We start from the raw sequence: 22,271 nt of genomic DNA on the forward strand, positions 1-22,271 counted from the left end.
GTTTCTCACAGCATCACTCCTGTGGCCACTGGAATAGCTGCTTACACACAGTTTTAATGACAAGAAAGATTTTTTTCTTTTCTTTTCTTACTGTGTGAAAGATGAACAGCATCCCATTTGCCTGTCTGTTCACATCTGCCTGAAAAAAAAGCTAATTTTAATTCGTAAAAAACGCATAACAAGCCTATTTTGGGAATAGAAGAAATCCCAACTCTCAGTCTAGTAACTTCAGTAACTGCCAAACCTAGTGGGAAATACAAAAAGCACTAATTTAAGGACAAAGAAATATTAATGTGAAAAGTCAGTAGTTATGTAATTTCAGAAAATGTAAAAGGTTTCCTTTTTCTTTGATTTATAAGTATTTGCACCATTACAATACAAATTTCTGGAAAAAAAGTTATAGTTTTAATCAATTTACAACTTTTAATTACTTTGTCTTGATGCTTCTGAAAATGGTGACTGGTAGAGCAACCAAAAGTGTTCATTTTAAGAGTTTATTCACCATAACTGCCCAGAAGGTTCCCCTCTTCACGGAGGAGAGGGCAATAAACCCACTTTAATGTCCTCTAGTAAACTGCCATTTTCCAAGATTATCTGGGCTGTGATCCAAGAGTATCTTTCATTAGCTCAAATAACTCAATAATTATGACCAGATTTGGCAGCTCTGAAATCCAACAACAACAGTGTACAGTACTGATGCCTTTCTGTATTCTTACTGTTGGGACAGTAGATTGCTCCTACTCAGACTAATAAGTCTTTGTTCTTATGCAGTAATTATTCCTCACTGACCTTTGTAAGTCTGGAGCCTCTTTTATGTCACAAAACTGACACGCTTGTATCTCATCTATTATTCACCTCCTTTCCTTGCCCGTTTCATCTACCGTATTTGGTTTTGCTTTATTTGCTGGCTATTAAGCATTCTTTGTTTCCTCTGTGGTATTTATTAATACTCCATTTTTTGATGTTGGCAGTCACAGTTCTATGGGAAATACTACATGCTGTGACTTTCTGGGCAGATTCCTCAACAGAGATATTCTGGCATAGTTTCACTCAGCCGAATGGCAATGTGTTAATTTAAGACATGGTCCTACATGTAGATCCTCCATACAAAAATTTATCCTAAGGATTTTTAAAATAATTAATTAGTGAGATGAATTGTTTTTTTCCTAGAAGTGGCTTGGGGCTTTTACAGTTTCTTTTTGTACTCTTTCTTAGGGTTCAAGTCATTAATTGTGTTTTAAAATAGTAAATCTAAAAGTATCAGAGCAATTTCAGCATGAAAACATTGCATTGCATGTCAAAATGGATAAGCAGCATTTTCAGTGATAGGTCTATCAGTGAATGTTCAAAATACATCAGGGTCTCTGGTTAATAGAAATGGAAGTTTTGTGTATGGTTTGTAGAAATTAATATGATTTTGGTGAAGCTTTGTAGTGTAACAATGCCACATCAAAACCAAGGTAAGCATAAACAGCTTTAAAAGGCTCCTGGGAACATCACAGACAATACGTTTCTGTGTACATGATGCTGAGTTCATTGCATAAAAATAATTCTGGCAGAAGATAAGTCACATAGGAAAAGATTGCATTTGGCTACAAAGATTACTTAAAACGGGTATTGAGAAAATCATGTGGCTAAACGCAGTCTAAGGAAACTGCTGAAGCAGGAACATGGGGCTCTCATGTCACGTGTTACCATTATATAAACCTTATCTCTATTTTTTTTGTGGTCATAGTGTATAATTTGCCATTTGGATTCTGTGTATTCTGCTGTAATCTTTAAATTTTTCAGGAAATTCCAAACTATTACTGGACTATTTTTTAGCATGTTCAACATATAGCAAACTATGGATTTGTAAGTAAAAAAGAAAGCCATTTCAGAACACATATGTCTTTCTGCTTTGCCCCATCATCCTCTTCTGGACTGGGGGAGATGAGGAATGCTTCCCATTAAACTTCATTAAATGTGTTATTTTATGAAATATGGCAGTGGGCTTAGCCAACTGCTTTTACCGCCTATTGCTGTTATCACCACAGAGTAAAACCAGCAGGTGACACCAGGTCTAGAGCTTTCCTCCGCTTTCTGCTGCCTGTGCACTTCAATGTGTCTTCAACTGTCTTTATTTCCCACTGAAACACTCTTAATTTTTCCAACATACCACTTTAGAAAACCTCCTGTTCTCAAAGTCAAAATGTCTTTAGTATAGTTTTCCTGATCTTTAGTACAAACTTAAAATAATGCTAAGGTTGCAAGGTCAGGAGTCCAAAAGGAAAAACCCAGAAGAAAGATGGCCAGTGTGTCCTTAAATCTATCCATTTATATTCAAAGCCACATAATACTGTGTCTAATTATATGAGCACACAACTATTTTTTTTCCAAAGGACCCCTACTACAGCTACTATAAATCAGTGTAACTCCCTTGGTTTTAAAGAAGCTCTATTGATTTAGACCAGCTGGATTCTAAATGCTTATCTATATGTCAATGTCTTCCTTTGCGTCTCACCTTTCTTATGTTATTTAGAATATAAGATTGTTCACATCAGCAATGTCTTCATATTTATTTTTGTGGGCACCAGAGTATTGCTGATGATTTATTTTGTTTAGATAGTCCTTCTTGGTATCATAATACTCTGTGGGACATTTTGTCCAAAAATCACTAATTACACTTCACAAGATTCTTTTAACCTAATCTAATATGTGGAATCTGAGTCACGGGGCCAAGCTTCCACATGGGGAGGTGCACTTTACTCAGGAAATGGTCTTATTGATTCAAGGTGAGTAGAGGTGGCAGAATGGGCCTCGAAGCAACTTAGATTTACTCAGTGTCACATAGCTAACCCCAGCATGGTGACAGAGCTGCAAGCAATCCTCAGGAGGTCTTGCTTAGCAACATTAGAAATACCGCCTCTATTATTATCGTTGGGCAGAAGCCTACACAACTAACATTTTTAAACAATTACTTAGTTACAGTTAAACAACTACAAGTTACAGAATAAAAGTGGCTTCATCTGGCAGGCCATACAGTTCTGTGGGCCTATCAGAGAGGACTTCTTTCATGGCAAACAGTCGTAAGGCACAGCAAAAAGGTACAAAAAATAAAGAGCACTTACTATGCTGGGCAGGGATTAGTATTGCATAGTTTTGTTTCAGTTAAAGGCTTCGTCCTTGGGCCACAAAATGAGGAATTAACTCGTGCACGATGCTCTTCTAAACAGATTGCTTTTGCTGTAATATGTCCTATGAAAGTATTAGAAAAAACACAGTAAAACAAACGTTTACTCAAAAAATAAGAGAAAAAGTAATAGGGAAGAATTTTAACGCAACAAGTCCAAGCTCATCCTTGGTACAATTCCACTGACTTGAACTAAATAAAATAGGATTTAATTTGGCAACATGTTTTTAACATTAACTTTCTTCTCTGTAACACAGGTACTATTGAAGCCAGATGAAACATTTTAGTTACAAACAGCATATTTGCAGAATCTTCCCCCAGCAAAAATTAGTAATTCTTCAAATCCTAATTCCCTGCAGAAACTAGCAATGCTTATTTAAAGCTCTCCGCATGCAGTGGCAAACTGCAACAAAACATTCTGCAACTTTGTACAGCATATCTTCACAGACTTCAGTTCTGCAGGGCCCTGTACTTAAACTCTTGTCTAGTGTCAACATCAGGACAGATTACAGAGAAGGCTACAAATGCCTCAAGAGATGAAGTGATTTTGTAATTTCTCTTTTAATTGAGAGGTCTAATTCACCTCACACACGGTTCATTGGGCACAGCAAGCCAAGTCTGGAAACACAGTTGTTCCCATCATCTTTATATTCATGCTGCAACCTTCATTTGTTTTATAGGGAAGCAAGAAAAATACAGTTGTCATATTTTATGTCTGTGCTGCTCCTGGTGGGTCTTTCTTCCATGAACTGTTTACTGAGATGCTGTGAAGTCTGACAAACACTAGCAAGGTATCGCTGCATTTCACCTGGACTTTTTTGCCAATACAGGAGCATAACATGGCATTTCCTTGCTTACCTAGTCCTATTCTTTGGTATTAAAGACAACTCCATCATGTAGTCTTATTTATATCACCCAGTTCTAATTTTACGGCCACATAAATTTTAATTCTCAAGTCTTTTTTCAGGACTTCCCACTTGGCAATTTTCTGCTTTCATTGCATCCCAGTTTCATTGACAGAACATCCAGGATTTGGAAAAACAAATAGATGGTCTGTGCAAAGCAAGTAACTAGAGGAATAAGGTAATAAAAACCCCTTAGCTAACGTAGACTTTCAGACTTGGACCTGGCAGAACTGAAATATTTGTAATTAAACAGTGAGAAGATCAGGGTGCAACTGTCAGTAAAGGTCTTGATAATATTTTAGTCTTCAGTTACTCTCTACACATAAGGTAAATTTTACTCATTATTTGGTATCTTTCTGTATTCCCAAATTACAACAATAAAGCACATATTTAATTCCCACATTACTTCAACAGCAAGATATCAACAGACTGACCTAAAAAAAAAAAGACTGAGTCACTCTGAGTGACATGAATTGAGACTGGCATGAATAATTTTTTTTTTTTTTTTTTACTATAAAGATAGTAAGAAGGCCCTTCACCTATGTTATAAGTTGTTAGATAAAAAAATAAGGACCAGGTGTTCAATGTAACCCCTCTGTATGTATAGATACATGTTTGCAAAATTAAAGGCAGCTGAAATGCTGAAGAAGCTTTAAAAAAATGAACAAGAGGACTGGCAATGAGAAAGTTACCTACCACCACCACAAGTAGCTGAGCACTCTGACTGCACGGTCACCCAGGAGTAGCTATGCGTTTTGACGGATGTCTTGTTTTCATTGTTGGTTTTGGAAAAAGTATATTCCCAAGCAATCCCAGGATTTTTACCTTGTAACAGGATCTATAGAGGGGTATTTGGGGTTCAATTAAAAAAAAAAAAAGGAGGGGGTAAAAAGAAAAAAAAAGAAAAGTATTCTGTCAATCTAAAGCAAGAGGAAGTAAACGTGATACAGAAGATAGTTAGACATGTCATGCTTCTGAAAGAATTTTCAGGAGACTTATTTTTTGCATAAACTTAAAACCATCAAAGTAATTCCTAAACAGCAAAGTGTTTGCTTGGACTAACACCTGCAGGATGTACAGCAGAAAATTGCAGAAATACACAGTTCGGCATAACACCCCTTTAAATCAGAAGGCACTTGACTGGATTGGTGAAGCAGAAATGCCTTCAGTGGACACGAAATGTCATCCAGCCTTTTGGCAATGCAGTGTTAGTCCCTGCCCCAAGCTCTCAGCGCTCTGCTCCTGCAACTGGCTCTTAACAAGGGGGTCCCTGCCTTCACTGGGGCCCACTGGCAGGTGCTGGAGTTTGCCTGTGGTAGTGCAATGAGTGGATTAAAGATCTTGGGGGTGGGAGAAGTTTCCGCTCTTTTAGTAAGCAAAGTCCAGGCAAGCTGATCCTTCCACAGTGCCTTCCATGAATGAAGAAGCCTTTGCCCATTGGGTAAGCAGGACTCAAATGCTTTAATAAAAGAAGCCTTAGCAAACAGTATAGCTGTGCGGGGACTGGGAATAGAGATGGTTAGAGATGGCTTCCTAAATTCTTGAGGCTGAGCATATAAAATAGATTATTTTTTTTCCCTATATAAATGATTTTCTATGCAGACTGGTGATAAATTTTGTTTGGAAGACCTTCAGCTGGGATTTTTCTTTTGATGATTGGAGCCGGTAGAGCTTCAGTCCAGGAAAGGACCCATCCCTGGTTGTCAACAAGGAAAAAAGGACTGGAAAAATATTTTATTCATGATTTTAGCATAACGTGTCAGAAAGTTTATAAAAGTGTGATTACTGACTATAATAACAATTTTTGTCGTATAACTCACAGAGCCTAGCTCTCAGGGTTGTACTATTTTAGTGGTGAATTACATTTCAGTTTTCATGTAGGCAACTTTCTAAAATTCACTATATTCATTTCAAGTCTGAATTATAATCAGTGCAAGATGCATGAACATCTGACACATACCTAAATTTGAGGAGAAACTTCTATTTAACAACATTTATTTTAGAAACTTTTGGCAAAGAAGTGCATTTATATTCTTTCTTAACACAAAAAGTGCAAGAGTTTGCAGTTTCAGAGCTCTATTAAGTTTTAATTCTTCACCAATATGGATCTGGTCATAGTAATATAAAGAGCAGGTGCAGTGAACCTCTGTTCCTACCTATACTTTTTTGATAAGCACTAGCATTTCAAGTGCAAGTTCAGTCTATGTTAATGACTCAAACCATTCAAAATATTAATGAAATACCGGTTATGGTCACACGATGTCTAACCTGAGTACTTAAGCAATCCATGTAGGTAGAAGTGATCTTTGTATAGACTGGTTTCATAAAATAACAACAAACTTACATTTATATTGTTTAAGATCAATAAATATAATAACACTTTGAAATGTACCCAAGGCTTTTAAAGTATTCTGAAAATATACCTATTGGAAAACAGAAATTACCCATGACAGTGAAAATTCAGACCAAATTTACATGGCCTGCAGTTCAATAATATTGAACACATGAAGGATCTGGACTGCATACTGTTTACTTTTCTAGAAGAAAGAAAAACAGATGCTGTATTTTCCATTCTTACTAGCCAAAGATTTTGCTTCGTTCAGTGAACCTTAATAATAACCCCAACTGAGACTATAGCAATTAGGACTGTCAAAGGCAAAATACTTGCAAAAGCGTTGGAGAGTATGTGCCTTCTCATTGGAAGATTCAGACTAGAGGATCCTCTAAGAACAGGTAAATTAAAGTATTTCATGTGAAAGTTTTCATCTCACCCATCCAAGCCTAATTCATGAGTTCACATTCATTCACCTTAGAATACCTGTGAGATTACAGAAGAAATAGATTTGAGAGTGATTAGTGACCTCTCTATTTTTAATGAATATTTGTGATAGAAATAATGTTAGTATATCTGCTTTAGGGGTGAGTCATATAGGTATGTGTATATTTCACAAATATTTTACAAGAACAGGATTAAAATCAAACACTCTGAAATTAACAAACATTAGAATTCAGCCTGCCATGCAACTTCACAGTGCCCTGCACAGCGCACTCTGCATCTCATACCGTCTTTCCAGAGAGCCTCTGCCACGTTCAGTGCTCTCAGCACATGGTGCTCACTAATGAGCATCTTACAAAGTGTCTATGTTTGACTTTACGCTCGCTCATCACTGGGTGGGTCTGTGCCCTTTTTGCTATGCTCTATTTAAACCATTACCACTGTAACTTTTTTCAGGACCTCTCATTTTTTCCTTGGCTATTCATTGCTATCTGATGTAAATGTTTTCTAACAATTAACAGCCCTTCAGATGAAGGAAAATAACTCTTCTATATAGGGGTTTTTTTTATTATTTTCAGAAAGCTGTGCCACTGCCGATAGCAAAAAATCTAACTCCGTTTACAACCGCTGTTCCACAGTCTCTTTGAATTTTGAACCTCAAGTCATGGGCATTAGGGTTTCCAGAAAAAACACATTTCAAAAATATGTGTTCACTCCACTGTCCTCTTCAGGATAAATTGAGACAAATACTTAATGTGTAAAGCTTCAGAACGTGCTTCAGAAAATAGGGGCCATTAACCCTAACAAGAACTGAACCCCGGAAAGCTATTCCTTAATTAAAACAATTCATTTCCTGGTTCTTCTTACACACCAGACCTCAAAATGCTTTAATTTGCTTTTATTTATTGGAAGGCCCTACAAGTCCAAGGTATTAACAGAGCTCTCAGCATCTTAGGCAGCCAGAAACAATTTCAGAGAGCAGCTTTATATTCATCTTGTGTTAGACAAGATCTGGCTAATGTATGAAGAGTCAGTCAGCTTTCCTCTTCCGTGCCCCCGTGAGGGTGTACTTTCTCCCATTTCAGTGGGTGCTCTGTGTTCCTTCAAGTGCAGAGACTGAAATTCTATCTGTCCTTTTAGTAAGTCATGTGTCAAAAGAGGAGGAGGAGGTTTGATCCATACCTCAGGACCTGGTGTAAGGGTTAGCCCTCGTCTCATTTAATTCTGACAGCTGTCATAGAACTGTGCTATGTCAGTGGCAAAAAAGCAGTAAAGCTTAAACATTTCTAATAAAAATATCTTGAAGTATTAGACTGAACTTGGTAGTAGTAGAGGCAAGAAACAGAACAAATGCATTCTGAACAGAATTCAGAAAGCAAAAGACAGAGGATGAGAAGATAAAAGCGGCAACCGGTTTTACTCCTGTTAGAGCAATGTTCTCCTGGTGCTTCAACAGAGTGAAGAGAATGAAGAGGGAATTATCTCGGACAAGTCAGAACAAGACATGTTAGTATCTATCACTTCAGAGAACAACCACACAATGATGTAAGAAACTTGCACCCTCCAGCTAAGTGAATGCCTGCGGCGTAACTCCTGCACACCAGGCAAGCTGAGCCATACACATTTTAGGACCTTGGGCTACACCCCCTTCTTGCGCATTGGAAAGCAGACACAGTTACAACAGGCAGATGAAGTGAACTTCCTCTTTCTTTCGTGAGCAGCAGCCAAAGCCAGAGCCCCTTCCCACCCAGCAGACAAGAGGGAATGTTTACAAAGCAAGAGCTGCATCACAGTCAGGTCTCTTCCCTCCTGTATCATCCCAGCTATGTAGAAAAAAGGCAACGCAAACTCTGGAAAAAGCATTGGACACAAAATGTTGCAGGGCACCAAACCATATACTTTGAAGTCCCCAGCACTCAGCTGAAAAATAGTGTACAATGTTCAACCAAGTTTTCATCAGGAACGCAATAGTATTGCACAGTTGCGATTTTGCCAAAGTAATGAGCATATAAAAAGCTTTCTATCATATTTTCAAACATTCATTATAAAGCCCTTCCTTAACAATGCAATAACTGAAGTCTGCATACATAGCCAAGTTATCAGACCTACAAATTTGGAAAGACCTCCAGTGCTAGTCTACTTACTGGACACATTCCAGCATCTTTTCAGCCAACTGGCATCTGCTCCCAAATTTACAACTGGCGAACAACCTCCTTAAACATTTCCAGTTCCTCAATAGAACTGTTTAATGTCTACCTTTAACACACCAACCACCTGACTTCAGACACAACACTCAGCAGCTCTGACCGCAGGGCGCAGAGTTATAAAATTTACAGCTTCTTGAGTTCGAAAACCACAGACTCTGTGGCTGGATCTGCCAGATCTATTCTGAAGAAAAAGAACCGTGGCTTTTGCTTAGGGCACAAAATGTTAAAACAATGGATAAATTGAATTCTCCTGAGTAAAGAACCTTTTCCTTTTGCTGCTAATTTTGATTTCAAAGCTAAACCAATAAATTTGCTAAACTAGCTGTGCATCTGCTCCTTTGTTTGAGATTATTCTTTTTTTTCCCATGGCTATCCTAAGTTTCCCATACAACAGTCCATTTTGCAGGTCAAGTTTTTATAGAGCCTATCCACATTGCTTTGTCATGATGGACTCTCTGCTTTTCTGGCATTTTTCATTGTCAGATGTCTTTGTGAAGTTACTTACAACACACCGAATTAAGAGAGTAATTTACACAAGAGAAACTCCTCTTTCTTCAAAAATATTCTGTCCAATACATAGAAAAGCATCCTAATGCCTGGCATGTAACAAGCTGAAAAAAGGACTCATCATCTCTGTGAAGGACTAATGAACATTTACAAATCGCTTACAGAGTGAAGCTGAGCATAGAGAAGGAGCCAGGTAAAGGACTAGCTACTGTTTACCCATATGTGCTTCATGCATTTGCGTCTTTACTCATTCTACATGTGCATAATTTACAAAATGGGCATGAGCCCAAGCCCTGAATGCCAGCATACATGGTAGCTTTGATCTGAGTCTTCAGATTGCATCTACATCTGCTGGGTCACTCCCATGCTTTGTAAGTCTTTCATAATTTCTTCAGGTGGATGTAAGGAGTAAAGCCACCTGCAGCAAGCCATCAGATACACCAGTAAGGGCAGACGGAGAAGCTTGCCTGTATGCTGGTGAGGCCTGCCGTTTGCATCCACTGTGAATCTACATGCTGTTTAATAAATAGCGTAATATCCAACGTCCTAAGCCAGATTGTGATTTCTCTGTTCAGTCAGGATTAATTCCATTGACTTTTATGGATTTACTCAGGTTTCGGTAGGATGAATATGCATGCGTATTGCAGCATATATGGTGCTGCTGAGAAGCCGTTTAAAACAAGTTTTGAAACAGGACTGTTATCTTGAGTGGGCAGTTACTGGATGAGATCCTGGACAGTGGCTAACGGCAGGAGCTTCAAAAGGAAAGTGAGAAAACACCTGTTTGGAAAGCACCAGTAAAGGAAGAATTACCCATTGGTTACTTAAGCCAAACCTTAAAACAAAAGGGGTTTTTATCTTGTCAATATTTCTAAAGTCACTTTAAACATGTTAACTAAAAGCTTATGACAAACTATTGTTTTTCAAGAGAGTCCACTAAGGTCATTAAAAGGGGGAAAAAAATAGTATCCTTGAAAGGTCCTGTATGATCTCATTCCTACTTCAGCTGTTTTGAATTTATCTTCTGCTGTTATTGTGTCTCCATTTTTTTGCTGTTCACATGCTAAATGTACAATTTCAGGGATACTGTCCAGCTAATCTCTCCTCACTAAAGGAGAACCCTTTTATCTGTTGTATTGAATCAACATCTGTATCTTATAAGCACATCTTAGCTCTCTTTAGCTTACTTTCTCTTTAGAGGAAATCGGTACAAATTTATCATCTAGTAGCTAATAATAAATTTAATGCTTTATAACTGCAACTTGGCTTTCTCCCAGTGGCAGCTAGATCATCAGTAAAGTCATTCCACCTGGCCTCCTTTCTCTTTTTTTCCCCCTATTGGTAAAGAGGAAGCAATTTACTGGTTTTAATTAGAGATATTCCTGCCTTGAAGCTCCATTCACCTTCTCTTTCCATGAATGTCTGCCTCTTTGCAAAACATCCTTGCCATCTGTTACTTATTGCTGTCAAAATAAACTGTCTTTTTCCACAAAGATTTCAAAATTTCTTGATTCAGTATTTCACCAAGTTTGTGGTAAACTTCTGTGAGGATACTGATCCTGCTCCATCCTGAAAAACTTTCCAGTGTTTTCTCAAAATCATATTTGACTTCTCAAATCAGTCAATTCTTCATCCATTTATTGACAGAATGAGAAACTGAATTATTAAACTCTTGGTGGTTTTAAGCTAGTTTATCAATCTCTGATCATGCAGTATTTTTCACGCCCACATAACAGTTCAGGTCTTTTTGCCCTTTCAGAAACTTTCCCATGGTGAGTCATGGAGAGTGACTGAATATTTCAAGAAATGGATGTCACAAGTGAGCCTTACATGAGTTCTGTATGTCCCTTGTGCTCTGCTGGGCTCTTCTGGAAAGGATTTTCAGTAGTTAGTGGTGTCCACTGGCAGCCCTTATTTGCAAAGCTAGATAAATGAATGATGAATTTACTGTTTGTTTCTCCTCAAGTTACAAATTTCTCAGTTAACAGAAAAACACTGACAAGGTCTTTAAATTGAAAGTGCTGAGCTTAGATTACCTACGACCAAACAACAGATAAATGAGTGGAATATATTCAACTACATTAAAAAAAAAATAATCCTGCATGTTTACATTTAAGATGAGACAATTATGCTAGAGAAATCATATTTTAAAAATCTGCTATTAATTTCTGATCCTAGATTATCATTTAACTATCATATTTCTACCCCTTTGACCATTGTCTGTTATTTCACCTAACCTGAATCTGACCATTTTGGGAACTGCCTTTTGAATCCGTGAATATTTTTAATTTTGGCTTTTATTGGTTTCTACAAACCCACAATCACCCCAAGTCTGATTAAATGATACATGCGCAGCTGAACTACTGAAAAATCTGACAGAAAACCAGATGCACAGGAACATACTGGACAACAAGATACAGACACCAAACATTTCTTAGAACTGCAAGGATATGGAAGACAATAGGGAATTTTAAGATTTTTTTTTCTTATTTGGGTTTCCTCCTTCTCTCTTAATACATGCTTCAGATGTCTCTTTCAAGAAAATATTTTGGAGAATGACTGCATTTCAAAGGATGTGATTGCCTTGAGCACAGACCTGCCAGACCTGTCTGGACCCATACCTGGAGAGCACGGTCCCATCCTCCCCTGTGAACGCTGCTCAGAGGACACGCATCGGCTGAACTTTCTGGATACACGCAGGCTGATTTGCAGTCAGAAACCTGGTCAGAAACCTGGACTGTTTGAGTCACCGCACAAAAAGTCTAGCAAAACTATGACTACAAAATTAAACAGGCACAAGCTGTGCTAATCTGTCTTTCAGATCATAGTGGAATTTCAATAAATACACCTACAAAACCTTATATTCTCTGCCTATCTGAATAATAAAAGTTCCTGTGTTTATGGATGTAACGTATTCAATTTCTCAATACCTGCAGTGTGCTTTTTTACAAGGGCTCACACCGAATCCTTTTTGGAAAAAAAAAAAATCTCAAAAATAATTATTACATTTCTTTTGAATGCAACCTGTTTTAAAAGTGAAGATAAAAATACCTGAAGATTACAGGAAGAAGTTGAGATTCAAACCCTGGAAAGCCTTTGCTTATTGAAAACCAACTTAATTGGATAAAACACTGCTGGCAGGACTTTTTTTGCATGCTGCTTTGAAAATTACACAAACACTCCTTTTTTTTCAGCCTTCTACCAGTTTGTGGTATTTATAGTTGAAGAAGATCTGTTTCATTATTACTGTTGCAAGCAGATCTTCAGCAATATGTGTGTTTTCTCATAAAAGCATATTTCTTTACTTTTCATTGGCATTTTTGCTGCTTAGAGTTAGTGATAACTAATGCAGATCTCTGAACACAAAATTTTGCATTTTTTTCAGAATTCAGCTTGTTGAATGTTGTTTAAATTATTAAAAGGAAAAAAATATCTTGACCTCAGTTCATAGATATATATAATTGGGGAATATGTAACCATAACATTTTCAGTTGTTAGAATCCCTAGTTACCAATGCCAGTGGTGTAGGTATTTCAATAAAAATACAAGGGAAGTTTAAATAAGCTCTCAAAGGAGCAATAGCCTCCAGTTAAATGTTAAATCTTAATAAAACTGTTTAGCATAATTTGATAGGATGAAAATAGAAGTGTTATTTGGCATTAAAATTTTTTTCTTTAATCTTTATTCTACAAAGTATGTGCACGATGTGCAGCCAAGTAAGTCATCTTGCAGGCAATTTATTATTCATACTTTAGCTCTATAATAATACAGTTCAATCTACTTTGTATTATGACAAATAAGATTCCTGAGAGTTCAGCTTAGCATTTCATAGTATTTATAACTTCTTGTTCTGTGGTGTAAGGCTATTTTGGAGATGATATGCAGACGGGAAGCATGTCTCTACGTTGCAGAATGAACTCTTCCTTGGACTAAAGCATCCCTATTAACATACATACCCAAAATGAAAGTTCTTCAGTTAAAAAAAATGTTTTAACAAAGTACTGCAAATTGTGATAGTAATTTGTGAAAATACACACCCTTAGCCCATGTCAGACTGTTTGTTCTGTAGCATGTGTTCATCCTAAAGTACTCTAACGTGTGTTCTTGGTCCGTGAACTCCAGTGGCTTTCAAAGCTATGTTTAAGTATGTTATTCAATCAGTATGAATAGCAGTAAGGCTCTCCAGTATTCCAAATAAACACTTTACTGAATAGTTGTGGAAGTTTAAATAATCCTTGAAGAATATAGTTCATGTCCCAGTCTGTACTTACTGTGTTTCTTAGTTTAACAGAACAAAGCTGTGTAAGGGAGTCGGGATGCAGAGTTCTCAGCCAACCACCCCTGCTGAACTTCTGCAGAGAGCATTTTCCGTTGCGGTGTTACATGATGGGGCAAAGAGCTGCAGGCTGCAGCCTCAGAGAACAGGTACAGCACTCGCTCTTGTGCACGCCACAGAAAGCTGTGCGTTTGATAGCGAGTTGACCAGAGCATTGCTGAAATGTGCTGGAAATTGAATCCATTCTGGGGAGGGGTGCTTCCCTCTCACAGGGAAGGGTTCATCAAAGCAGACATAACAGGTGAGTCACAAAGTCAAAGATTTGCTGGAGCTTTCTGACAAAGCAGGCAAACTAAGGTAGCTAACGGCGAGTAAAGACTGGTGATTCAGCCAGAAATTGACTCTCAGATGTTCTGATGCATTTTAAAAGACAATCTAGTAAAGTAACCTAATGCAGAAAGAGATCTTTCTTAGAACAGAAGTACTAGTGACCAATTTCAAAATTGTAACCCTGGAACAAACCATCTAAGTACCTAATTTACTTCCTACTAAATATAGTTTCAACATGGGACATCTAGCAGACAGAGTAGGTGATACAAATTTAACTGGGAGATAAACAGATATAAAATTCATTATTTTAGGTGCTATCACCAATGAAACTGAATGAACAGAAGTTACACAGGAGCCTATGTGTGGTACCTTGACTCTCTGTGTCCCAAGGTAGACATAAAAATGGCTACCTGCGCCTGCAGTTTCAGAAGCATTATTTGAAACTGTTACGGTTAAGCCTTGCCATAAGATTAGATTTAATTTTTACATCACTGAATTTTATTGTATACCATTCAAGGAATGTATTTATAATCTATTACTATTACTAAGAAATAATGCTATATGGTGTGTTTTATGTACCTTCCTTTTCCTGAGTTTGTGACAGTTTACTAAACCTCAGACCTTGATAAACTGGTGAAAGGCCTTTCAATCTAGCATGACCACACAATTAAGTCTGAATACTATCATGACTCAACGCCATTCTTTAATCTTGCTGAGAGCTACAGTGCAGAGCTAAAGCTGTCGTTACTAATTCTGTAATAGACATCAAGGAGAGAATAAACAGAACAAAGCTTACTTCAAAGACCAGCGTCTCATTAGTCGGTCCTGCTGCATATAGACTCTCTGGATGGTTAAAAGAGCGTTGATAATCAAAAACTGTTCCAGCAAAAGAAAACTTTCCTGGCCAGTCAATTGTCCAGTCTCCTGTCAGATAATACTTTTTGCTGAGGTTGCGCACTGCAAGGTAGCTGGTGGAGATCTGCATTTCATGGAGCTGTATACTGCGTGCTCCGGCTGGAATAGTGACCACGGCGTAGTAGTCTGAAATGAAAGAAGCAAGCAACACTTTTGCAGTTGCCATACAGGTAGAGATGGTTTATCATTTTTGATCCAATCTGAAATTTTTGCAGTTTAAAAGTTATTTAAGAGAGCTCTTCTGATCGACCAAAGTTACTCCGTTTTCACAAGGAGAAACCAGTTCTGATTTTAACCCCTCTGTGCAGCCTATAATCAGAGTAACTCTGAGGTATTTCAATTCCTGGAATTTTTCTTTGTGATTAAAGACAAGAAAAAGCAAGTTCACCTTAGTAAAATGCAGAACAGACTAATGGCTATGTCACTGTAATTGTTTTGCCACGTTTTCCCTGTAGTTCCCTACAGTAGTTGGAAGGTCCTGCTTCCATCACAGACATGGTTTTTGAGGTGGGACGCACTGGGATGCAGAGAGCTTTCACAGAGTCCTGTATACAACTGGATCTCCCTGCTGTGAGCCATTGCACTCTGAGCATGTAGAAATTTCACTCATTGTACACCGCTGACAATCCAGCACACCCTGCACACAGTTAATTTTGCAAAGCATTCAGTTTAGATCATCTTTCTAGCATTGTATCTCTGTGTGACTATACCCTAAACAATTTCCTGGCCTATATAACTGTAGCATTGACGTGCCTTATGATCAACAGTAATTGGATCCTCAAAATACCCCCATGGGTAAAGAAATATTATCTGCATTTTATGCCTGAGAAACTGCGGCATAGTGAGATTATTTCACAAGAAGCCAGTCCACTGAAGTCCACTAAAGAAAAGTCCCACCTCCCAGTGACTGGATCATCCACTGAATCAGCTGGACAGCTTCCAGTCAACTTAATTTTAAAAAGGACACAAAAATATGGTCATGTTTGTCATTATGCTGTGTATCGCTTTTTATGTCCTATTCCAGTCAGAGCTGCTGACAGCTATTTTTTCACTTGCCTGAATCCTAAAATCTCATTTAGGAGGAAATTCACACATAAAGGGAAAATGTGGCTTAAGAAACAAGAGAAATGCTTGCAAGTTAACTAACCAAGACTTATGCTCATAGCTTTCTTGTTACCAAGAAACAGGAGAAATGTGAACTCTCCTCTCACTCTCTGTGTGATTTTCAGTTCACATCTGGACTTCTAGCCACTGCCCTAATGAGCAAGGAGTCATATATATTACATGGGGATACAGCAGAGCAATGAGCTGATGATCACGTGGAACAGCTTTCCTTACCATTAGCTTTGTGCTGGATCAAGTATTGGCCTTTAAAGAACTTGCATGTTGAATTATCTCCTTTACAAACTCCACAAGCATCCAATACAGCTTTGGAACCAAGTCCATGATCACACCCTACTTGCTGCAACCAAAAGGCACAAGTGAAGGACTCAGACACAAGGGAATTTGAAGAAACAGCTGCATTTTCCATAAAGGAGTCAATTGCCCACTTAAAAAAAGTAGACATTAGGTTTGTAAGAAACTTAGTTTTATCTTACTTCACATATTCCGTCAATGCAAATGTCATATTTATTTGGAGAACACAAAGTTCCATCCTTCACTTTGCTGGACATTGCAAAGAAAAAGTCAAAGTCTTCAGCTGTGCAGTATAATTTACATCTATCTTCCTCTGGGGGGAAAAAACAAAACCAACAACAACAAAAAATAATTAGCTGACCTGTAACATAGTTTAGGAAAAAAAGAAAGCACCCTGCTATTGTTTCTTCCTGCATCCTAGCTACAAGGATTAATTGTGTGTGGTCATATTAGGACCCCATGACAGACGGGAATACAGCCGGATACAGTAGCTTATATTAGTTGCACTGGTTCACAGTTTCAAATTTCATTTTTTATTAAGAGAAGTGGGAGACTGTAATAATTTTATCTAATTTTCAGTTACAATTAGAAAAAGATGTAAGGTGGCAAAAATGGTCAGTTCAGCTGAAAGCTAGCCCTGGGGCCAGATTTTCCCCTATCAAAAGCACTTTTCCTCTAAAATACCCCAACCATTGTGAATCAGATTTCTTGTTATACACAGATCGTATGTTATGCTCATAAAGAGCCGACTAATTCTACATAGACAAAAACAGTAATCTAATTTGAAATATTGTCACAATTGCTGAAATGCACAATATTAATACAAACAGTAAGTACAAGAAATAAAGCAGCATAACAAAATTTTGAAGAACATGAAACTGGATTCAAAATAGTATAATTTCATTCTTAAATAAGCAGCTGGATTTTCAACAGTAGTTTCTACAGAGGCAAGGCATCTGTGGCAGTTTTGAAAACCCGATTGTGTTCTCAGGACTACAAATGTAGATCTTGCGGGAGATTTTGAAAAAGCACCTAAGAGAGTAAGGACAGGCATTTTCAAGTTCAGAGTCACTTGGGGACGTCTTGCTTTTGAAAATTACGCCCTTTGTTCCTAATTTTAAGATTCTATTTCCTTTAGTAATTGCAGCCTCTACCTTTAAGACCGCTGTCGTCTACCTTAATTTCTATTAAACAAGACTCATTATTCTCCCTGTTCTACAACATCCACTGTTCCATGCTGTGAAACCGTAGTTCCTCTTTCCTCTGTTCACATTGGCTTTTAGGACATAGGTTTCTAATACCCGGAAAAATGTCTGCAAAGGCTTTTGAAGAAAATATAGTTAGGCTGTGAATGAGAGTTATGCGCATGTGTGTATATATAAATAATTATACACTTATTATCATCAAAAGCAAAATTGTACAGGTGCTAAATGAAGCAGCTACAATGTGACACAATTTAGCCACTTTTATTCAAGTAGTAGCAATTGCAGCTACAAACCATCCTTTCAAACTCCAGCAAATATTTGTTGTATCAGATAAAAATGAATACTGAGTCAAAATATTTGCAGAATTAAGATGTGTAACATAAAAATAAACTTTGCTTGTACAAAAGACAAGAAATCATTATTGAGACCTGAGCTTTATAAAGATCTCTTAGTAAAAGATGACTTTAAAAAAATTATGCCGGTACATTGTTTGGTTTTTCAATTCACATGGGACTGTACCAGCAGAAAAGTCAAAAGGTTGAATTATTGTTACGTTTTGAAATCTGAGAACATTCCAAAGGAAGGAAGATTCTGGTAGTGTTATTGTGGGAGCTCACATTTCCCATGCTGAAAAATTCATGGAAATTGTTTTGTTTGGGTTTGACGCTAACCAATACGTACTATAAATTGAAAGAGGGGCTAGCAACAGCCAGGGAGTCACGCTAAGGACAAAGATTTAAATTCACAACCCAAATCATTTCTGTGTGTTCATACAAGCGGTTTCACACAGGAAGCCAGATTCAACTACACTAGAAAGCCAACACATCTCAAATAGGCCAACTGAATTTCTATTTGCTTACATCAGGGTGATATTTTCCCATAGAAATACAGATGAATTACAGCTTATAGCTTGCTTCCTGCAATTGCCTTTGTCCATCAGAGCTGTGGCATAATTACCTTCCACTTTAGTGTATGGCTTCCATTTGTAGTACCATCCCCGGAAAGGTTTGCTGTTGTATTCTGCGCACTGCTGGGCACGGAAGTCCAAGCTATTTGCTGGACATGGCTGAGTATTACAAAGTTGATAAACACGACTGGAACCTTGGCAGAATGTGCCACCATACTGTGGCCTAAAGAAAAGAAGAAAAATATATTTTGCAAAACCTACTTTCTGTGTGATTGGCATGTTACGTGTATGAGAAAGCAGAGAAAATGAGAGGATGTTTTGTCTTAGGAGATCAGTATTTCTTACATGGACTATTAATTTTCATGGTTCCTAAACCCAAGCAAAGCAGTTGCCATGAATTATCTGCTTGGATCACTGCAAACTCAGCAAAGATGCAAACATCTAGAGGTGAGTCATGTTTTCACTAATTTAAATTTATAGGGCTATTTTGTATTGGTTGGTTTCAATCTTATAATATAGTTACTTTTACTCTGCTGCAACCCAAGAATGAGCATCTGCAAAGAATTACCTATCACAATAAGAGTTAATAAAGGATAACATAACAGTCTTCAAACATAAACAGAATGAATTATTACATTTGGGGTTTCATTTGTTTTGTAAATAATTTTGAAAAAGTGTGCTTTATAAACAGTGAAAGGAAGCAAGGACTGTGCATAGTTGTCCTGCTTTAAGAAAATGTTGGAATTCATGGATAACTTTAAACATGTTACATCCACTTCAGCAAACCTTACCTAGGCATTTCCCTTAATTTTAGCCAGAATAAAAAGAGCATGTTTGATTATTGTGCTGGTATCTTACATTATCAGAATAATATTTTTTAACTACTTGGTCTACGCACATAACTGTAAAACAACATAAAATGTAAGACTTGCTCTTTCTAAAGTGACTGAGAAGTCTCACAAGCTGCCGAGAAATGTATTCACTCACTCTTCTATTCCTTATGGATCTATATAGGAATTCCCTGATGTTATTTTTGTAGTTGCACAATGCTCAGATACACATCTGCAAGTACTGAGCCAAATCTTCAAACCACCAAATTCTAAGAACTGCTTGTCGTATTATACAATTTCTTGCATCAAGTGAAAAGAAATGTAACAATGCTACAATTGCACACATTTATATAATGATTTTTAAAAATTAGGGAATATAAATACTTGGAAGACAAGCCATGATCTTTCAGTGGACAGCTTGCTCATGTTACATATGTATTAGGAAAAAAAATAGAATAATATAAAAGATACTTAATAATAATAGAAGACTAACAATAATATTTAATAATAATAGTTTAAAAGATACAGTTGCAACATATTTTTTTAAATCCCTAAACACTATGCTACTTCTATTCTCTGTATCAGTCCTCCCATACACCTTCTCCTGGCACGCATCTGACTGGAGCGATATGGAGATGGCTTGGTGCAACATGGATGAGAAAATCCAGGTGCTTTTTCTGTTTGCTTTATTATAAATTTTAATCCTTGTATGTCTAACCCTCTAACCAAGCTGGGGTTTGGTTTTTATGTTTTGCATCAGCTTTGAATATACACAATATCTGCCTCTTCCAGAATTCTGGGCTACAAAACAGTCTTTCAAAGGATGAGGTGGAAATCCACGTGCTAGTCTATTTAATACTGGGTTAAAGCACCAGCAAAATGCGTTGTGGAAAAAAACCCCAACTTCCAGTGACTTTTCTTGACGTCACCTACTAGCTACACTGGCACTGGGTATAATGGTGAAGGTCTTAAAATGAAGTCAAATTTTATGCCCTAGTTGCTGGCCGTTCAGTTTGTGCAGGGCAGGCAGGACATGTAACGTCAGTGAAGTCAGGGAGCTGACTTTGTGCAAATGGTGAGAGCTCTGAGCCAAGGCAGCCAAACTGTTGGGTCCTTACCCAGCTCTCCACAGACCTTCTTTACAGCCTCAGCACATGTATGATTTTTGACCTCCTTCGGCCCCAGAGAACAAATCTGCTTTCGTGTAAGGAAAAGAAGCAACCCCCTTCCAAGTAAATGCCACCAAACAAGCAATATAATAGAATTATTTATGGCTAAATCGTGATTTCTAGCCACAGTCTTGCATTTGAGGATGGTATAAAATTCCACCAAACTAAGGGAGCACTGGAAGAGGCATTCTGTTTCCCAGCTCTGTTACAGCATTTTAGTATTACAGTACACTCCCGCTACTGAAACTGTCGGCAGAGAATTATGGAAACTTCTCCACCTTCACCTTTTACCAGCAAGATGTCAGTGAGAATTAAGTAATTCACAGGAAACTAGGTGTAAATCTGAAAAACCAAGTTTCCGAGAAAAGGCTATTATCTGCATTGACAAAATCATGCTTTTATTGGTGATGTTTATACCACCAGTAGATTTTGGGTTGACTGCCTACAGAAGCTCTCTTAGTATAACTGCACTTAACAAACGCTTTGCACCAAGGGTATTTCAATAGTTCTGTAGTGGTACAGTGCCCCTAATACAGCTATAGCCTAACCTCCTCATCAGCTGTGTACTTCCCAGTGTTGGCACACACAGGCGAAGATGCCTGCACGAGTAGCTGCTGTTAGTGCTGAGGCCTTGCTGAGCATAATTGGAAAAGGGAAAAATTTGGTGAGAAAGGCCAGCAAAAAGGCAGTCCCCAAAGAATGATTTGTAAAAGCAGTTTAAGTGCAAAGATGTAAATACTTCACTTCATATGTGAAGTATTCACATATTTAAAAGTAAGTAGCTGAAATTAATTCTGCAGTACCCTTTTAAGAATGGACTTCACGAACCGTGGAAGTAAAATGGATATTCACAGCAATGCAACACAGAAGGTGACAAATCCTGGAATTAATCTGATCAAGGAAAGTATTTTATGCATTACAAAGGGAATCAGACTCTGAAATGCTGGATTTCTATTTTTTCATGTTTTGTAATCAGTTAAATTCAAGTGAGAACATTTCTGCTCACATTATGACCATATTATGGTAGTATCACAAAGCTAGACTATTTTATTCCGCATGAATGTGAAGGGTCTACAAGGTCTTTCACAGTCTTCATTTTTAATTAGTATTTTAAGTGGCATGCTTTACATCTGTTTACATGTGCATTGTCTATAATCACTGTTACAGATACTGTACACAAAAGATTAAAAAGACATGTTGAAGCAATTTTGGTTTAGTCTTTTGCTTGCATACACGCCTAAAACTCCATTCTACTCTTACTGAACAATGCACTATTGTGAGGTGGGTAGGATGCAGTCCCACAGATACGATTTAAATCTCTTGGGCAGAAAGTCTTCAGGTTCTTTTCCAGCTAAAGTATTATGTAATCTATTTCTATCTTGGAAAAGTACCTCAACTGTAAAATGCTGAGATGTATGAAAGCCAGATCCAAAAAATTACACTGTGACAATTTACAGAAACATAATGATTTTAGCAAATCTGCATTGTTCTGTGTTCTACAGATGACCCCCACAGGTGTTTGTTAGTAGGAATTCGTACATAACTTTGGTGGCAATTCAGAAGCCATCCCTGGAGCTGTAGTCACAAGGTCTGTCTTGACATTGTCAAGAGAAAGGGAATGGAATCAGTTGGGTATTATTTGCAAGAGGAGAATTT

At 37.6% G+C, this 22,271-nt stretch overlaps 1 protein-coding gene across 2 annotated transcripts in view; it reads right to left on the bottom strand.

Annotated features, from left to right (window-relative positions):
• The window catches only part of ADAMTS18 (ADAM metallopeptidase with thrombospondin type 1 motif 18), a 79,799-nt gene that overhangs the window by 11,723 nt on the left and 45,805 nt on the right, over window positions 1-22,271 (bottom strand). For both annotated transcript variants that reach the window (XM_005432349.4, XM_027802911.2), the window contains 6 exons: window positions 18,667-18,839; window positions 16,687-16,817; window positions 16,427-16,550; window positions 14,970-15,214; window positions 4,774-4,915; window positions 3,111-3,237 (listed from right to left, as the gene is read on the bottom strand). In XM_005432349.4, the coding sequence (XP_005432406.2) occupies window positions 3,111-3,237; window positions 4,774-4,915; window positions 14,970-15,214; window positions 16,427-16,550; window positions 16,687-16,817; window positions 18,667-18,839 (942 nt within the window). The remainder of the gene's footprint in view (window positions 1-3,110; window positions 3,238-4,773; window positions 4,916-14,969; window positions 15,215-16,426; window positions 16,551-16,686; window positions 16,818-18,666; window positions 18,840-22,271) is intronic.

This window comes from Falco cherrug, chromosome 14 (genome assembly GCF_023634085.1).
Source record: "Falco cherrug isolate bFalChe1 chromosome 14, bFalChe1.pri, whole genome shotgun sequence".
Lineage (NCBI taxonomy): Eukaryota > Metazoa > Chordata > Aves > Falconiformes > Falconidae > Falco > Falco cherrug.